Source organism: Helianthus annuus, chromosome 16 (genome assembly GCF_002127325.2).
Source record: "Helianthus annuus cultivar XRQ/B chromosome 16, HanXRQr2.0-SUNRISE, whole genome shotgun sequence".
In the NCBI taxonomy this organism is placed as follows: domain Eukaryota; kingdom Viridiplantae; phylum Streptophyta; class Magnoliopsida; order Asterales; family Asteraceae; genus Helianthus; species Helianthus annuus.
The window spans coordinates 129488535-129506877 of record NC_035448.2 but is presented as its reverse complement, the minus strand read 5'-3'; the positions used below and the strand labels follow the sequence as shown (position 1 = coordinate 129506877).

The 18343-nt window shown below is 42.1% G+C and overlaps 2 protein-coding genes and 1 long non-coding RNA gene across 5 annotated transcripts; 2 read left to right on the top strand and 1 right to left on the bottom strand.

Annotated features, from left to right (window-relative positions):
* Window positions 1-3936: 3936 nt before the first annotated feature.
* Window positions 3937-4724, top strand: LOC110917624. The gene is made up of 2 exons (XR_002580707.2): window positions 3937-4245; window positions 4430-4724. It is a non-coding gene; the product is annotated as an uncharacterized LOC110917624 (long non-coding RNA).
* A 1038-nt stretch (window positions 4725-5762) lies between these two features.
* Window positions 5763-9041, top strand: LOC110917191 (aminoacylase-1). Of its 2 annotated transcripts, none has more exons than XM_022161786.2 (4): window positions 5763-6757; window positions 7651-7788; window positions 7871-8110; window positions 8682-9041. In XM_022161786.2, the coding sequence occupies exons 1-4, from the start codon at window positions 5927-5929 to the stop codon at window positions 8799-8801; spliced, it is 1329 nt and encodes a 442-aa protein (XP_022017478.1). In that variant the 5' UTR covers window positions 5763-5926; the 3' UTR covers window positions 8802-9041. The 2 variants fall into 2 exon arrangements, with proteins under 2 accessions (XP_022017478.1, XP_022017477.1); XM_022161785.2 differs by having other exon boundaries at window positions 7862-8110.
* Window positions 9042-9649: 608 nt separating this feature from the next.
* Window positions 9650-12674, bottom strand: LOC110917189 (pentatricopeptide repeat-containing protein At2g03880, mitochondrial). Of its 2 annotated transcripts, none has more exons than XM_022161784.2 (2): window positions 12456-12589; window positions 9650-12020 (listed from the first exon to the last, which is right to left on the bottom strand). In XM_022161784.2, exon 2 carries the CDS (start codon window positions 12008-12010, stop codon window positions 10076-10078), a length of 1935 nt encoding a protein of 644 aa, XP_022017476.1. In that variant the 5' UTR covers window positions 12011-12020; window positions 12456-12589; the 3' UTR covers window positions 9650-10075. The 2 variants fall into 2 exon arrangements, with proteins under 2 accessions (XP_022017476.1, XP_022017475.1); XM_022161783.2 differs by having other exon boundaries at window positions 9651-12028; window positions 12456-12674.
* Window positions 12675-18343: the final 5669 nt, after the last annotated feature.

Here is an 18343-nt window from a genome sequence, read left to right as displayed (position 1 = left end):
CCGTGTGACTGAAAAGCTCTCCATAACACCATTCTAGTTACTCCTTCTGGCAAGTTTGTGATATAGAACGTCGTTACCGGACGTCCACCTGGTGGGAACCCATAATTCCCATGGTACGAAGCATTCATCCTCCCCACCAAGACAAACAAACGAATCAGTAGCACCCCGACCCTAAAGGTGTTAATGGAATTCAAACCGATCTAGCTTAACTATACTCAGATAGCCGCGATCAATATCAGACCCAATAAGCCCCGAAGGAATCCAGGAACCACTGCGGGAAAAGGGGGGATGAGGATGAAGCGATTCCAAGACAGCAGAAAAGACCGACCCAGTTGCGAGTGGGGGAGCCGCCGAGTCGAGATAGAAGGAAAGGTGCAACCGAAACTTCCCAGGAGATGGAAAGCGGGACCTCTCGTGCTATTCCGACGAGCTAACTCCGTCGAGCACACCGGCGACGGTTGGTTAGATAGAGAGAGAGAGAGAGAAGTAAAGTTTTAGATAGAGAGAGAGAAGTAAAGCGAGACCTCTCGCGCTATTCCGATCGCCAACATATCAACTTAAAATAACCATATTACCCTCATGCTAGGTGCACGTGATGTTATTCAGTGAACAGAACAGACAACCGTCAGGGCTAGGGACCAACATTATTACAAAAGTCGCACCATTAAGCATCTATGTGATTTCAAAGTTTTGGGAACCAACAATGCAAATGCAATAAATGTATATAATAAGAACCATCTGTGTAATTAATTCTTTTATTAATATTAATTAAAGTTTTGTAACATGTATAAGGATGAAAACTGCGAATCAAATTCTTAAAAAAAAATCAACATCAATACCACGTGTACCATTATTTATTATAGTTGGTCCAAATAAACAACTATCTTTTTTTATCAACAAAATAAACAACCATCTATATTATACCATTTATCATATCTATAGCTATATTTCCAAACTATAAATTAGCAACATTTTGTTGCTTTATGTAGTTGTAATATATGTATTGGGAATTTTTCAATTTTTTTTTGCATATTTCACTTTTAGTTCAAAAGGTTTTTTATTTTTGCAATTTAACCCCTTTGACTTTTTTAGTTTAGCCAAAAGCTTTTCAATCTTTCAATTTAACCCCAACACTTTTTTTATTTTCAACTTTGGTCCCCTTATACTTTTCATCTTTCGCAAGTTTTTCGTTTTACGTTTCGTTTAAAATTTTGCGAGTCAACACGCAACAACGTGCGTGTGAGGTTCAACGTTTTTTCGTCTGTTTTTTTTTTCCCGTTGAGTTCAATCAGATATGTCGAAACACATGTTTTCATATGGTTAATTCATCACAAAACTTTTGGGCTAATCCATTCGATGTTTGCGACGCACCAGGCCGCAACGTGCGTGGGTCTTATTGTTAGTTAAAATTATTTATCAAACTAATTCATATATAGATCCATTTTAGAAAAAAAAAATTGCAGAAATTGTTGTGCAAATTAATTATATAGTCAAACATGCATCAAACTAATTCATACATAGATCCATTTTAGAAAAAAAAATTGCGAAATTGTTGTGCAAATTAATTATATAGTCAAACATGCATGTATGTCATTAAGGTTGTTTCATTTTCTTGGTAATTTATATTGACCGTCGCCCAAGACTAATTAATTATATAGTCAAACATGCATGTATGTCATTAAGGTTGCTTCATTTTCTTGGTAATTTACATTGACCGTCGCCCAAGACTAATTAATTATATAGTCAAACATGCATGTATGTCATTAAGGTTGCTTCATTTTCTTGGTAATTTACATTGACCGTCGCCCAAGACTAATTAATTATATAGTCAAACATGCATGTATGTCACTAAGGCTACACGGTATGGGGGTCGGCCCCGGCCCGTCGCAGGTCGGCGACGGTCCAAACACAGTGCCGCCCCCATCCGTCCCCGTCCTCTCCGTCCAATCTTAGACGTTGGCGACGATGCTTTTTTGTGGGCCCCCTCCTCATATGACCGTTATAATTTAAAAAAAAAAAAAAATTCCTAATTTTGAATAAAGCCAAACGGCTATATTAACAAATTATATATATTTTACTTCCATTTTCACTATCAAACACCAAATTAACCTCAACAATTCACCTCTTTTTCATATAATTTTTACACTCCTTCCACTATACTCTCAACCTTCTTCCACATAATTTTCATGGATCCGTTCAACAACCCGGAGAACCCGAACACTTCGAACAACCCGAATACTCCCACCAATCCGACCCAACCAAATGTTTTTTCGGTTCCGGGATATTATCCAACGCTAGAACCGAACCAATTCTCCCAATATTCATCGAACGCGTTTGCTTCATTCCAACAATCGCCAAACCAATTCACTCAAATCTCCCAAAATCAAGCTCTTCAACAAATGATGATGCGGGGTGCTTGGAACTTCCCACCCGTTCAACCTCAACCGATCCCCACACCCCCCCGTTCAACCCCAACCGTTCCCCACACCCCCCGTTCAATCCGAACCCGAAGACGATGTGGAGATTGTGCCCGAAACCCAACCGCCTAAAGGGAAAGGAAAACGAAACAAAGGGAAACAAGTAGTGGGTGATCAAACGTCGAAACCGAAGGCGATTAAGTGGACCCCAATCGAAGAAGAAGCCTTAGCCAAGGCTTTCATTGGCACTTCCGACAACCCGGTAAAAGATTCGTACTTTTTTAAAGTTTACATCTTTTTAAAGTTTACATTTTTTAAAGTTTAAATTTATAAAGTTTAAATTTTTAAATTTTTTTTTCTTCACAGTAGGTTTATATTTTAGTTTTATAGTTTATTTTTGGTTTAAATTTATTAGTTTTTAAGTTTAGTTTTTAATTAGGTTTAACAGTTTTAAATTTTTTATTTTTTTTTCTTAACAGTAACAAATTATATACAAGTGACCGTCGTAGCGGGTGGAACGACGAAGATGTGTTCAAAATGGCATTGGAAAAGTATAAGCAAAATAATCATGGTTCCAACTTTCCTCACGTTTGCGCGTGGATGGTTCTAAAAAACGACCCAAAATGGGCGCCCATTCCTAACGAGGTGGCGATGGCGAAACGCCAAAAAACATCGGAAACGGGTAGTTTAAGCGCCGGTGGATCGGACGCGAGGTGTCACATTAACTTAAATGATGACGCCGACTATGACGAAGACGAGTATAACATACGTGAACCCGAGCGTCCACCGGGCCGAGACAAAACAAAAAAGGAGCGGGCCAAGGGAAAAGGAAAGGAAACGGTGGACCCGAACATGGTTGAGTTTATGGAACACCTAAAAGTGTACAACGACATCTCGGCCCAAAAGACGAAGGCGAAGGAGCGGGCCGTCGAAGAAAAAAGTCGTGCATCGGACGAAAAGTTAAAAGAGAAGGTCCGATTGTCGAATGAGAAAATCCGAATCTCCGATGAAAAAATTCGGCTTAAGGAATGGGAAATAATGACGATGAATGTCGAGGACGAACCCGAGCCGAAACGTTCGATGTTGAAAAAACTACAACACGACATCATGAAAAAGCATCAAATTATTTAACTTTATGTTTATTTTTTATTAAGTCTTTTTTTTTTTTAAGTTTATGTTTTTTTTAATATCTATGTAATGTGGGTTTAATATTAATGAAAATATTTTATTAGTATATTTGTCAAATGTTAAAAAAAATAAAATACTAAAAAAAATAAAAAAAACATAAAAAGTGGTGAAGGACTATGACTAGGATCATCCTACCATGCCTTCTAGTTTTGGATGATGGACCATCTTAGAGAGGAATGTGACGTGGCGCCTACGTGGCGGATCATCCTCCAAGGATGGTCCATCACCATACCATGTAGTCTAAGGTTGCTTCATTTTCTTGGTAATTTACATTGACCATCGCCCAAGACTTTTGCAGTTTTGCATATATTAAAACCTTAAGCTAGCTTCATTTCAGTTGTGCGAGATAACACACAAAAGAATTTTATTTTATCGGTATAATTTACTCACAAACACGCATATATAGTGATGAAACAAATGCCACACGTCATTTGAAAATATTTAAAGATGAGATCGCAGACTGTTGTTGCTTCTTTCTTGACCATTATTTTTGCCCTTGCTCTCATTTCCTCTATGATGACAGTTGCTCAAGCAAGAGTAGGAGTCACACCGCCACCACCCCAACAACACCACCGCAGCCTCCGAGGCCAGTATGGCAGCTGGAGGTGTTGGGACGATACCCAATGCCACAAGAAAAAAGGTCATTTGTTTATTAATAATTTGTCATAACTATATAACTATTATTGATTATACTTCTCTTTTGCATATTTATGCACTCACACATGCGTTCCATATTATCGTATTCGTAGATTGTATAAAAATAACAAAATGTAATTGTGTTATATACGCATATCTCATTTCTTATATAATAATATTTGTAGCAGGAGGACCACCACCGCCACCTTGTTGTCGGCAATAAAGGACGATTGGGCTTAATCAGAACTCAAATGATGGAATGCATGTAGCACAACACAAATAAATATGTTCGTTCTACCATATAATAAACCTATATATTTGATCTTTTACGCATCTTATATTCCATGTATCACCACAACTTGTTGGTTTGAAATAGACATATTTTAATGTTTGTTTTATGTATGTATGCATCTCATATTTCATGTAAAATATATACTCGTTATGTTTGTTTTATGTTGAAACTGGAGTTTATAATTCATATTATCAATATCAATTGTTTTCTTTGTTTTCACCGATACCTATAATAATTATGTTTATATCCACTACAGAATTTAACTAAAAGCTAGAGATTTAGATTGTGTGTCGCAATGATAGGTTTTCTCCCTGAGTCGCTGAAGAAACAGTGGTTAATCAAGAGGTTAGTCCATGGGTCGAGTCTCGTCAAGTAGGGTTGATCCCTCCTTTCATCAATTGATGGCTGGGTCGTCTTCTAATTTGTCATCTGCACAGTGAAACACACCGTGACTCGCAACAAGGAGAATGGGGTGGGGGTTGCTCCTTGTTATCACCCTCCAGCATGAGAATAAGTATTTGCCTTGGAAGCAAGATAAGTGTTAAGTAGTAATTGTGAGTGAGCAGATTAGCATTACCTCAAACCTGGTTTGAAGTGGGTATTTTTAGCCAAAGAGTGAAGGAGAAGAGGCAATGGGCTGCTTGATGGGCCTAGGGCCCGACTGACAACTTGCAGCTTTTCGTAGACTTGACAGAAGCGTAGGTCACGGAAGTGTTGGGGCGCACGCGGAAGTGTTTCCACGTGTCCTGTTGTATCAATTGCACGAAGGAACACCCGCCGCGTGTCCTGCTGGGGTTGTCAATCTGTCCATCAGCTTTTATGCAAGTGGGTTGGGCAGCTGCGTATTGGACGGTCAGCTAACTGCTATTGTCAGTGCTCAGGCATACCACTTGCTGGTTGGTCACAGAAGTCAAAGTGTCAGTTCCACTTATATAACAATAGGATGCTGGCTTGCGCCGCGCCACGTTAAGTAAATTGTAGATATCTAGTTTATATCCTTTTATCATAATATTATTCCCATCAGTCATAGGGGGTGTTTGGCCTAGCTTTTTTCACAAAGCTTATAGCTTTTTTAGCTTTTTTTTATAAAATAAGCTTAACTTAGTGTTTGGTTTAGCTTTTTAAGCTTATGCTTATTAGCTTATATAAGCTAGTTTGAAGAAGCTTGTGTGAAGATGGTTTTTTAGCTTATTTGAAGAAGCAAGGGTGTTTTAGCTCATATGATAGAAAATAAGCTATAAGCTAATCCAAACACTTAAAAAGAGCTTATCAAATTATAGAAAATAAGCTATAAGCTACTTTAAAATATAAGCATAAGCCAAAAAATAAAAGCTAGGCCAAACACCCCCATATCTTGTTTTCTTCATCAGTCATCACACACTACACCATCAAGATGCCAATCACCTCCAAAATATTCCTCCATCTATATACCTTGTTCATCTTCCTCACACTAACCCTCGCCAACGACCCAAGCCTCCAAAGGTTCCAACAATACCTCCAAATCAACACAGCTCAACCCACCCCAAAGTACCATGAAGCCGCAGACTTCATCTTATCCCAAGCCAAAACCCTCTCTTTACACTCCCAAACAATCGAGTTCGTCAAAAACAAACCCTTAATCCTCCTCAAATGGCCCGGCACAGACCCCACCCTCCCTTCAATCCTCCTCAACTCCCACACCGACGTCGTTCCAGTAGAGCCCCACAAGTGGGCCCATCCTCCGTTCGCTGCTAATATCGTCAACGACAACATATACGCCAGAGGCTCCCAGGACATGAAGTGTGTCGGGTTACAGTACCTCGAGGCTGTACGGAACCTGAAAAGTTCTGGGTTCGTACCTTTGAGGACGGTTTATATTTTGTTTGTTCCGGATGAGGAGATTGGTGGGCATGATGGGGCTGAGAAGTTTGTGGATTCTGCGATTTTTGATGAAATGAATGTTGGGATTGTGTTGGATGAAGGGTTGGCGTCTGTTGATGGGCATTATAGGTTGTTTTATGCCGAGAGGTGTCCTATGTGGCTTGTGATTAAGGCGGTTGGGGCGCCCGGTCACGGGGCGAAGCTGTATGATAATACGGCGATGGAGAATTTGTTGAAGAGTGTGGAGAGTGTGAGGAGGTTTAGGGCTTCTCAATTTGACTTGGTGAAGGCGGGTTTGAAAGCTGAAGGTGAAGTTGTGAATGTGAATATGGTGTTTCTTAAAGCTGGGACCCCTTCTCCTACCGTAAGTTTCAATCACACTCATCCTCTGTACTTTTTTTATCCAAATTAAGTAGGCATTGGAATGTAGTTAAATTAGATACCATCCCAATGGTGTACACTAGGGGTGTTGAATTTCTGACACCAACGTTAAGATGAAATTCGTGGGTTTGGGTTTGGTCCAAATGGGTTCGGGTCAGTTTCAAGTTGAACCCACAAACCCCTTTAGCTAAACGGGACGGTACCAGTACGTACCGGTATCTAAGGGTAAAATACCAGTACCGAAAACGCCAAAAAGTTGGTACTGAGTCTGATTCACATTTCGGTACCGGTACCGAAAATGCCAAAAAGTGGGTACTGATTCGCATTTCGGTACCCGTACCAAGTACCATATGCTCATCCCTAGAGGGGCTCTTGTCATCATACGCTACATGATGTCATACAGGCTGTATGACTTTGTTTGATGGCATATAAGTTGATGTCATATGCGCCGTATGACTATGTCAGAGGACAGAGGTCATATGAGTCATTTCTTTGTCTGTCAAACACATAATATAGGCCGTATAATGTCATACAGGCCCGTATGACTATGTTACAGATCACATAAGTTGTTTCTTTGTTAGTCAAACATATGATACATGTCGTATGATAGGGCAAAAAGGTCATACGTGCTGTATGACTTTGTTAATGGTTACATCGGTCATTTTTTTATCAAGTCAAACAAATCATACGGGCCGTATGATTTGGCCCTCGACACATATGACTTTTTTGCCCTATCATACATTCATACTGCCCCACATAATAAATAGTCATATGACCTGTTTGATGACTTTTAGTATTGCCTGTACAACATGTTGATGGTGTTTGGATGATGTGTCAGTTATGTTTGTTTAGCTCTTAGCATGTTTTGCTTGTCAGGGTTTTGTAATGAACCTTCAGCCGTCCGAAGCAGAGGCTGGTTTCGATATCCGTGTTCCGCCGATTGCCGATCAAGCTTCCTTAGAGAGACGAATCGCTGAGGAGTGGGCCCCGGCTTCGCGGAACATGACATTTGAGGTAAGCTGATTGGATCAAATTTTTATTGTTTAAAAATGGTATGGTTCTGTGGACATTTTAACTGTGTATTTAGCATGGGCAGTTTAAGCAGAAGATGTCTGTTTATGACAAGAGTGGAAAACCGCTTTTGACGGCTCATGACAGTTCGAATCCCTGGTGGGCCCTCCTAGAGGGAGCTATACATAAAGCTGGTAGGACATTTGGAAAACCAGAGATCTTTCCTGCCTCGACAGATGCTCGCTACTTCCGGTTGAAGGGGGTGCTGGCAATTGGCTTTTCTCCAATGGCAAACACCCCTATACTTCTTCACGATCATAATGAGGTCAACCTCTTCTACTATACTATGGTCAAACCAAGTACCCAATCCTGTCACTCGGTAGCAATCTACTTATAGCTTGAATGAACCCTAGAGGTGGATAAATGGAGGGGTCAAAGTGGAAACTTTTTTAGTAAGGGACAAATATATGTAGGGGTGGTAATTTCTTACACGAAGATAATCGGGTGTTTTGTTGTCATATTAAAGCATGTTTAATAAACGGGCCGTGTTCAGGTTGACATTTTTAATTAAACAGGTTGTGTTTGAGTTGACTTGTTTAGCTCGTTTAGTTAAAGAGGCCGACCGGCCAACCTGCTTTTGCCCATTTGTTAAAAAAAGTTAAAACCCACCAACCTATTTAACACGTTTACAGCTCGTTTGGCGAGTTTAGATAAAGATCAATGGATTTTAAGTGTGTCCGGGTTAGGATTGATGTCTTTGATATATGGGGTCATGTTTAGGTTCAACGATTCAACCCACAAACATGACACGATTGACACCCCCTAAACAAAAGAAAGCAAAATCAAAGAATGATACAAAATGTTAGCAGCTAATGGAGTCGTGTTTTTTGTTGCAGTTTCTGAACAAGGAAGAGTACCTGAAAGGGATTGAGGTGTATGAATCCATAATCAAATCTTTTGCATCTTTTGCTGCTGAGACCGGAAAGGATGAAGAAGCTACCAAAGATGAGCTATAAAAAGATGATCCTGACCTTGTCATCATTCATATTTGTTAAAAATGCATAATTCAGGGCCAGGCATAGATGGCCTGAAAATGATTGATGCAGTGATCATCAAGAACAGTTAGATTTTAGACATGTACCGCTTTTTATTGGCAGGTTAGCAATAAGTCATTCGGGTGATGTGGTCCTTAATCATGGATGTTATTTAAGTCATGAAAATCAAATCCCCACCCTATTTGTGGTCCATCTCATTAACATACCTTCAATGTAGCTATAAACCGTAGGAATCCACAACAGACGGCTAATTCACACCCGCAAGACGCAGGCCCGCCACCACTCATTATCAGGACTATGTTGTCTTAACCGGGCCCACGCCTGGTCGAGAGGGGCATTACGCTATCCCCGAGAAAATTTCCAGCCTCCTGCCACAAGACAAGAATCTTATAAATATATAACAGGATGTAATGATAAACCCCAAGAAACCATATAGACCTGCTAACATATTTATATACATTTATATACATGGAGGGGAATAGCTTTTTTGTTATTTCTCAAGAAATTTTGTAAGCTTTAATTAATTTTTATAACAGTAATTGAGCAAAGCATAATGCCTATTAAACTATGCAAAATGCAGCCAATTCAACATGACAATGGTGAGTTGTAAAATGAAGATGGTCAAGCTTGTGAAGAGGATAAAGAGATTTGAATCTCATAAAAAAAATAGAAAGTCCTTTGGCAGCTTCTTAATAGCATCTTGACATCTTTTTACTTCTTCCTGAGCATCAGACAGAGGAAGTAACAACAAGTGAAGAATTTTAATTAGCAAAAAATTATAAGACATATTTATATAGCATATCTTTTGTTGGTTTTCTATTACAACTCCCATTTGCTAAACAAAAAGAACATTAATTAAATCATATACAATTGATACATGCACCAGTTTATTCATGCAATTCACATATAAAGAAGGAAAAATGATTATATAAAACCATAAAAAAATACAACATGAAAACTGAAAAACTATCCAAAACCTTGTGTTCCAGCTCCACTTGATAGTATCGCTGTTTTGGTATATACCCACCATTTTCGTCACGTGTAGCATAAACCTCTGCAAGCAGAAAGAAGATACAGACAAACTAACTCTCATCTATGCCTATTTCATTCTTTTTTCATCTCTTCATTGCATTATTAAAAGAAGCATTTTTTTAACGGTTTTGAGCCTTTCAATTTCACCATATAAGAATTTGCTTTTATTAACCTTTTAAATAGCCAACTTTTGAAAAAAACTGCTACCAATAATCTCCACAGGAGCAAACTCCTCCTTGAAAGTGATGGTAACGAATTGGATCTCGGATAACTATGTTGCGGCCCTCCATTTGCGCCAAAAGTTTCGCAAACAGATGGCAGTCACCGCAGATTCTAAGGTTTTTCCTGATCCTTACGGTCTTTCCCTTTGTTAAAGCCATCAGGCCATATACAATTGCCAGCTTTTCACTGTGGTACAACAACGGATCTTCCATTTGTTCCCCTTCAACATCATGCAACACGAAACTCGTATCCGGAACGTAACCCACTTCCCGTAATCTCTTAACATACTGGATCAACCTCCGTGTGATCTCATCTATGTCAGGATGTGAATTGTCCCGTAATACAAACGCGTGAATCTGTTTATCTACTTCTATCCAGCTACACCCCGGTTCCTTCCTCACGTTGTTGCTTTTCATGATCTTCCTCACTTGTTCGGCATCGTCCCACCGGTGAGTATTCACGTAAATATTTGATAACAGAATGTAAGTTCCTGCGTCATCCGGGTCGAGATCTAGTACGCGTTTAGCGGCATACGCAGCTAGATCCATGTTGTGGTGAATCCTACACGCACCAAGCAAAGTTCTCCATGTCACAGCATCCGGTTCCGGTTCCATGTTGTGTATTAACTCGACAGCCTCGTTAAGCTTCCCTGCTCTTCCGAGTAGATCGACCATGCAACCGTAGTGCTCTCTACCTGGTTTAACGCCGTAAACGTTTTCCATTGATTGAAAGTATGATCGTCCCTTATCTACGAATCCCGCGTGGCTACAAGCAAATAGTACACCGACCATTGTTATGTAGTTAGGTTTGGTGCACGAGCTTGTCATTTTCTCGAACATTTCTATTGCTTCATGACTGAAACCGTTTTGAGCGAGACCGATTATCATGGTGCTCCAAGAGATCACATCCTTGTGCACCATTCTCGTAAACTCAAACCGTGCATCCTCCATGCTACCGCACTTGCAGTACATGTCAAGAAGCGCGTTGCTGAGAATCAAGTCTCGGTGGTACTTCAACACATGAACATGCACTTGTCTTCCGAGTTCCAACAGGGCCAACCCAGTGCAAGCTCTCAAAACGCTAGTTAATGTCGCCTGATCGGCCAAAAACCCACATCGTTTCATTCGTTTGAAGAGGTTCAAAGCTTCATCTCCGTCACTATTCTGAGCAAAGGCACCGATTACTGAGTTCCAAACTATCAAATCTTGTGTCTCCATCTCGTTAAAAACGGTTAACGCGTTTGACAGTTCGCCCCACTTGGAGTAGTTATCGATGAGTGCACTTCTTACGAACACATCAGAGTCCAAACCGGCTTTAGTTATGCTGCAATGGATCTGCCTGAGGCTCGGTAAACCACTGCAGGCTTGCAAAATAGAAGAATAAGTGAACATATTAGGACGAACACCGTTTCTCAGCATAAAAATCAAGAACTTCAGGGCCTCGTCTTTTATTCCCGCATTAGAAAAAGCAGCTATCATGGTGGTCCAAGAGACTACATTTCTCTCAGGCATTTCATCGAACAGTTTCCGTGCTTCATCCAATAAGTTAAACTTAACGTACATATTGATAAGGGTATTAATCAAGAAAGTTTTTGGCTGGTATCCAGCGGAGAAAACGTGTTTATGGACTAGTTTTCCTTCTCGAACCGCGCCTCGAGCCAAACAGCACTTGATGAGCTCGGAATATGTTACAGAATCAGCCCAAATTTCGTGCTTTTGCATGAAGCTCAGAGCTTTCATGGCAGCCGGGAGGTCTCTGCGGTAGCAGGCGGCAGTGAAATCATCAAGCCGGGTGTTAGGTAAGGTCGGTTGGAGGGGACTGGGATGTGCTTGATGATGAATATGCAGCAACGACTGTACTGTAACAGCAGCGATAGCAGGAATACATTTCGGATTGCAATTGGAGATTGATTTCATTTGTGGGTATCTGCACAACTAGATATAACTGAATTAAAATTGAAATCGAATTCATATATGAACGTTGAGCATATGCATAAGCATGTTGTGCATTTGTGTTTTTTGAGCTGTGTAAAATACACCAAAATCCAATAGGCTAATTTGATTATCATTTATCCACCACATGATTTTGTATCACAATGGCTGGAACTACACCAAAATACCCATGAAAAAACAATGTTCAACATTCAAGAAAACAAGCATCTCACTTAGACATTTTAACAAACACGTGGAGTGCATTATTAAAGATTGCAAAAAATACATACTACTTCATGTCAATTCAGCCCCAAAATCATAAACACTAAACAAAATTCATGGCATGTAACTGAATTCGACATAAAAATAATCCGAAATAATCACCTACACACGATTAAGTTGTAAAATGCAAAACTGTTTCTACACTTACTTGACTGAAATCACTGGTTTCTCTTTGAAACTAACTTTGGAGCTGAATTTACCATAAAGATTTGAACTTTGAAGAACTTCCTCGGTCTTGTGCTTGTATGGTGAACCGATCCCGACACAAATCGATACCCAAAGTTAATTGTTATGTCCGGTCTTGGGTCCTAGTTTCACTTAGTTTTCCGGTCAGTCACATGTATACAAAATTTTGATGTTTATAAAATAGTAAAAACTTGTAATCTATGTTAGGGATGAGCATATGCCACCGAATACCGATCCCATACCGATCCCGTACCGATACCATACCGATCCCGATCCCGATCGGTATCCCGATCGGTATCCACTTTTTGGCGTTTTCGGTATCGGTACGGTACGGTATCGGTATTATACCGATACCGACACTCAAAATACGGTATAATACCGATACCGTACCGTACCGATACCTAACCGACATGTTTCGGTATCGGTATCGGTACCTAGTTTGGGTGAAATTCGGGATCGGTATTAGGCGGTATCGGTATCGGTTCGGTATCGAATACCGATATGCTCATCCCTAATCTATGTTTATGAAATAGGGGGTGTTTGGGTCACCTTTTCTCCTCTTTTTTAAAAGAACTTTTCAAAATCAAAAAACAAGTCATAAATTATAACTTCTTTTCTCCTTCCGGAAAACAAAAAAAAAAAACTTCAAAAAAACTTATTTTCATAGTGTTTGGGATTTCTTTTCTCCTTCTTATGACTTCTAGATAGTGTTTGGATGGAAAAGTCATTCTCAAAAGTCCTTTTAGCTCTAAAAGGACATTTTTTTTAAAATGAAACCCAAACACCCACATAGTAAAAACTTGTAATCTTGATGTTTATGAAATAGTAAAAACTTCGTAATAATAATAGCTAGGGCGAAACTAGCAAGCTAGAGTGGATTGTTAAAGCTTGTCATGCTCAATATTTACGATTTGTAAATAAATATTAACCATACAAAAAAAAATCACTTCTGGTATTAACTTTTGAAAAAATCATGTGTCAAAACGTTGATAAAAATAAGCACGTCGCAATGCAAGTCTGGACTCTAGAGTCTATGAACGTTAGTTACTCTCAAAATGAGAACTTTTCCCTTAATGTGATGACGCTGTCGGTTTATTTTCACAGTTTGAGAATTACATTTCACAGATTCACAGTTTGACATGAAGTGTAATTCTCAAACTGTGAAGGGGTATGGTCCCAAAAAGCCGCGCAAACCTCCGACCAGGTTGCGCGCGGAACCATACTCCTTATTTCAGAAAACTTATTAACAGTATCCTCGCGCGACTTACACTCGTGGCAGTTTGTCTGGCGCGAGGCACGGCTCACAAGAGAGCCAAGTATCAGCACTTAGCATAAAACAATGGAACAAATGAGCATGCTAACCCCCGCGCGGGTTAGCTTGTTATCCAACAAGAGTCACTCAGTAGGGAAGCGCACGGCTACCTGCAGTGGTACATAAGGTACAAGTGGCAGTAAAAGGAGCCAATGAGCGTCTAGCAGGCTCTGGTCAATCGTGCGCCACGATCGCCTGACAAGAAGTACACAAGGACGCCTACATGGCACCAATCAGAGGACGGAGACAACTGTCCCACGATCTCCACTCGTCTGCTGATGACAGAAGAACAACAAGGCCGACAACAATGACACGTGGCTCCAATCAAGGTGCGCCAGCACCAACGAGCATCTAGAAGCCACTAAGCGGTCGACGCCAGTGAGACAAAGAGCATATCCGTTTTGTTGTCCGCTTCTGGCCCAAGGCCCATCAGCCCATAACCCCTCACACCTCTCCGGCTATAAATAGAGACCTCATCCCACAGGTTAAACGTTCTATTCCCTTGGCTCTCACTCCTTACACTTAATTACTCTCAAAGCAGTCGCTTATTCTCACGCCGGAGCCTGGTTAAGAGGGAAACCCCCACATTCCCCTCTTAACGAGTAACGGTGTTCTGTTTTGCAGGTTAGATCACCAAGTCGGAGCTTAAATATCTTTAAGAAGATTAACCAACATGAAAGGAACATAAACCAATCTAATTAACTCTCTAATTAGATCACTGTTTCTTCATTGGCGCCCACCGATTTTTTCTATAACCACCCTCATCTTCTTTTATTTGAGCTTTTGACATCTTTTCCTTCCTTCGACTATGACTGGTCAAGGAATCATCCCAGAGTTCGGTTTCGGAACCAACTCTAACACAGCGTTGGGTGAAGGAGTCCAAACCTTCCAAGCCCAACAAATCGAAGAAATCGGCGAAGTTGAAATCAACAATACTGGGGGTCCGCGCGGGAGCTTTACCCGCATCACCCAAGTGGTCACCCCAGGGAACAACGGTGAGGGACCGTCGAACACAGCGCCACCTCAAAATGTATCTGCATTACTTGGCTTACCAGAGGGCGAAACCCCAGCCTCATGGTATGCCAAGAACATCGCCACTATCAATGCAACATACCAATCGCTCATCGCGCAGCAGGCAGTTTTGACGGCAGAACCGTCCTTGGTCACCCCTCAGAGTCAGGGGGTGCGCCAAATGCCACCACCAGCCAATATACAAGGCAGAACCAACAGGCCTCCCCCTACAAGACGTCTAAGCGTACAAGACACGCGCGATACAAGAGGGGAAACGGATAGTTACTATGAATATCCGTCGAACCTTCAACGAGGCCCTGTTCACAGCCGGCTCACGCCGCGCAACATGAACAATGAATGGGAAGAAACCGACCCATACGATCCCACATGGGAAGGTGACGAAGAATCATCAGTCTTTAATCGTTTACCAAAAAACCACGAGTACTACAAGCCAAGGCAACACATTGGCTACACAGAAGAAGCTGAACGAGATTTCCGCCTGGCATACAGACCAGCGGAAGCTGCGGAACACTCCAAGTTTATCCCGAAAATTGCACTCGCACCGCTCTCACGAGAGAAGCTACCCCCAACTGTTGGGAAATTCAATGGGTTGACTGACCCAGACGATCACGTCAGAACATTCACGAGTGTGGGCTGCATGGGAGGTTGGAACATGCCCATGTGGTGCCACCTGTTCATTCAAACTCTTACCGGAGCGGCTCGCGCCTGGTTTGACAGCCTTCCGCCCGGAAAGATTAAGTCATGGACAGATTTCAAGACGCAATTCTTAAGCTACTTTAGCCAACAACGTCGCTACCAACGTGACACAGCCGAAGTAGAAGATATTTGGAGAAGAGATGGTGAAGGTCTGGAGGACTTCATCACGCGTTTTAACAAAGAGTGTCTGGAAATAGGCGGCGTCAGTGAGCAACTCATGCGCTGTCACTTCAAAAAGGCTATACGCTGCGATAGTCTCATTAGAACCATCACAGGCAAAGATGGAATGCCGAAGGAGTGGGATAAACTGATGGAAGCCGCAAAAATCGTCGCGCAAACTGAGGAGTCCCTTGCTGGTGGAAAGGGCTACTACCCAGAAGATCGATTTTCAAGAGGAAGTACGCGCGATAACAACAACAAGCGTAACAAATATAAGAGTCATGACTGGAAGTCTGAAAGACCAAGAGGCCGTGACGACAGGCCACGCTACAGAGAAGATGCGCGAGAAACGATTGACCGAATCGGTTACAAGAAGGCGGTCAGGGACGACAATCGTGACAAACACTGGACTCCGCTCACAAAAACCCCAAAGGAGGTATTGATGACGGAGAATGTCGATTTCAAGGCGCCAAGGCCAATGACAAACAAGAAAGGGCAAGACCCTAACTTGTACTGCGATTTTCACAAAGATTCAGGGCACCTGACCGACGACTGTTACAGCTTGCGCCAAGAAATCGAGAGAGCGCTCAAAAGCGGCAAGCTAAGCCATTTAGTGAAGAATGTACGCAAGGAAACCCGTCAACTCCAGCGCCATGATGAAGGTAACCACAAAAAGGTCCGACGACTAGAGACTCACATGGTCAACGGACCCAGGTACAGCGCGAAAGAGAAAGGCAAACGCCCTTATGAACCTTCGTGGCAAGAGCAGCAAGTTGTATTTCCAGTAGTGCGCGGCGGACCTCGCGCCACACGTCCTGTGGTCATCACCGGCATAATCGGGCATTATGAAACTGACTACATATTCATAGACCCGGGAAGTACTGCCGACATCATTTACGAACAGTGTTTCAATCAGCTGGATGAAGAGGATAAAGCGCGACTCGAACCTGTCGATTATCCTTTGTCTGGATTTTGCAACGAGATGGTTTTTCCTCTCGGACAGATCAGTTTCCCCGTCACGCTCTCTGACGGGAAACACTCAAGAACAACAAATGTAAACTTCATGGTAATGCCAGTGAAATCGAGGCATGATGTGCTTATTGGGAGGGAAACACAAGGCGAGCTAAACATGGTGACTTCAACGCCTCATTCTGCAATAGGTTTCCCAACCAAGACAGGAGTAGCAATCATATATGCCAAGAAAGAAGTAATGTCAACCGAAGAGCTGCGCCCAACAAAGGCGGCAAAGGTCTCCACGACCGAGCCGGAGAAATGGGTTTTAAACCGAAAATACCCCGAGCAGACCGTGACAATTGGCCACGCCATTTCGTCAGACGTCAGAACACGTCTAAAGCAACTGCTGTTTCGAAACATGGATATATTTGCCTGGACACCGGCAGACATGACCGGTGTCCCGCGCAACATCACCGAGCATTGCTTAAACACGTACCCATCTGTCGAGCCAAAGGTCCAAAGAAGGCGCAGCCTAGGGGCAGACAAGACAAAAGCAATGAACGAGCAGGTATGTGAGCTGCTCAAAGCCGGGATCCTGCGAGAGGTAAGATATCAGAGTTGGGTGGCGAACCCTGTGATGGTCGAAAAATCAAATGGCGGATGGCGCATGTGCGTAGACTACACTGATCTCAACAAGGCGTGCCCAAAGGATTGCTATTCCTTGCCTGAGATCGATAAAAAAATAGATTCTCTCACGCCATACCGGTGGAAGTGCTTTTTGGATTGCTACAAAGGGTACCATCAAGTGCAGATGAAGCTAGAAGATGAAGACAAGACAGCGTTCAGAACGGATCTTGGAATCTTCTGCTACACAAAGATGCCTTTTGGTCTGAAGAATGCAGGCGCGACATATCAACGCTTGATGGACAAGACCTTCGCAGGTGATATCGGAAAGCATATTGAGGTTTATATCGATGATCTAGTGGTTAAAAGTCCTGAGGAGGACCAAATGTTGAAAGACATCGAGAAAACATTCAACTCATTGCGCAGCGTGAACATGAAGCTAAATCCAGCCAAGTGTTCCTTTGGCATGGAAGAGGGGAAGTTTCTAGGCTTCATTGTCACAAACGGCGGTTTCAAGGTGAATCCAGAGAAAGTACAAGCTATTGAGCGGATGCCCTCACCGAGAAACATCAAGGAAATGCAACGACTAGCCGGCCGGCTGGCCGCGCTAAATCGTTTTCTCTCCAATCACGCCGCAAAGTCGTATCCCTTCATTAGCACGTTGCGCAACTATGTGAAGAAGCAAGAATTCAAATGGACCCCGGAGGCCGAAACAGCTTTTCAACAAATGAAAGCGTGTCTGATCGAACTCCCTACCCTGACGGCACCATTTGAAAAAGAGCCCCTTGTGCTGTACTTGTCCTCCTCGGATAAGGCAGTAGGGTCAGTATTGTTGGTAGACAGGAACGGAGTGCAAACCCCGATCTATTACGTCAGCAGGGTACTCACAGACCCAGAAACAAGATATTCTACAATGGAAAAGCTGGTTCTTGCGCTACTACACGCCTCCCGAAGATTGCGCCGATACTTCACAGGCCATGTGATAACTGTGCTTACAAATTTCCACATTGGCACCATACTACAGAAGCCTGAGACATCAGGCAGGTTGGCAAAATGGGCCATTGAACTGGGCG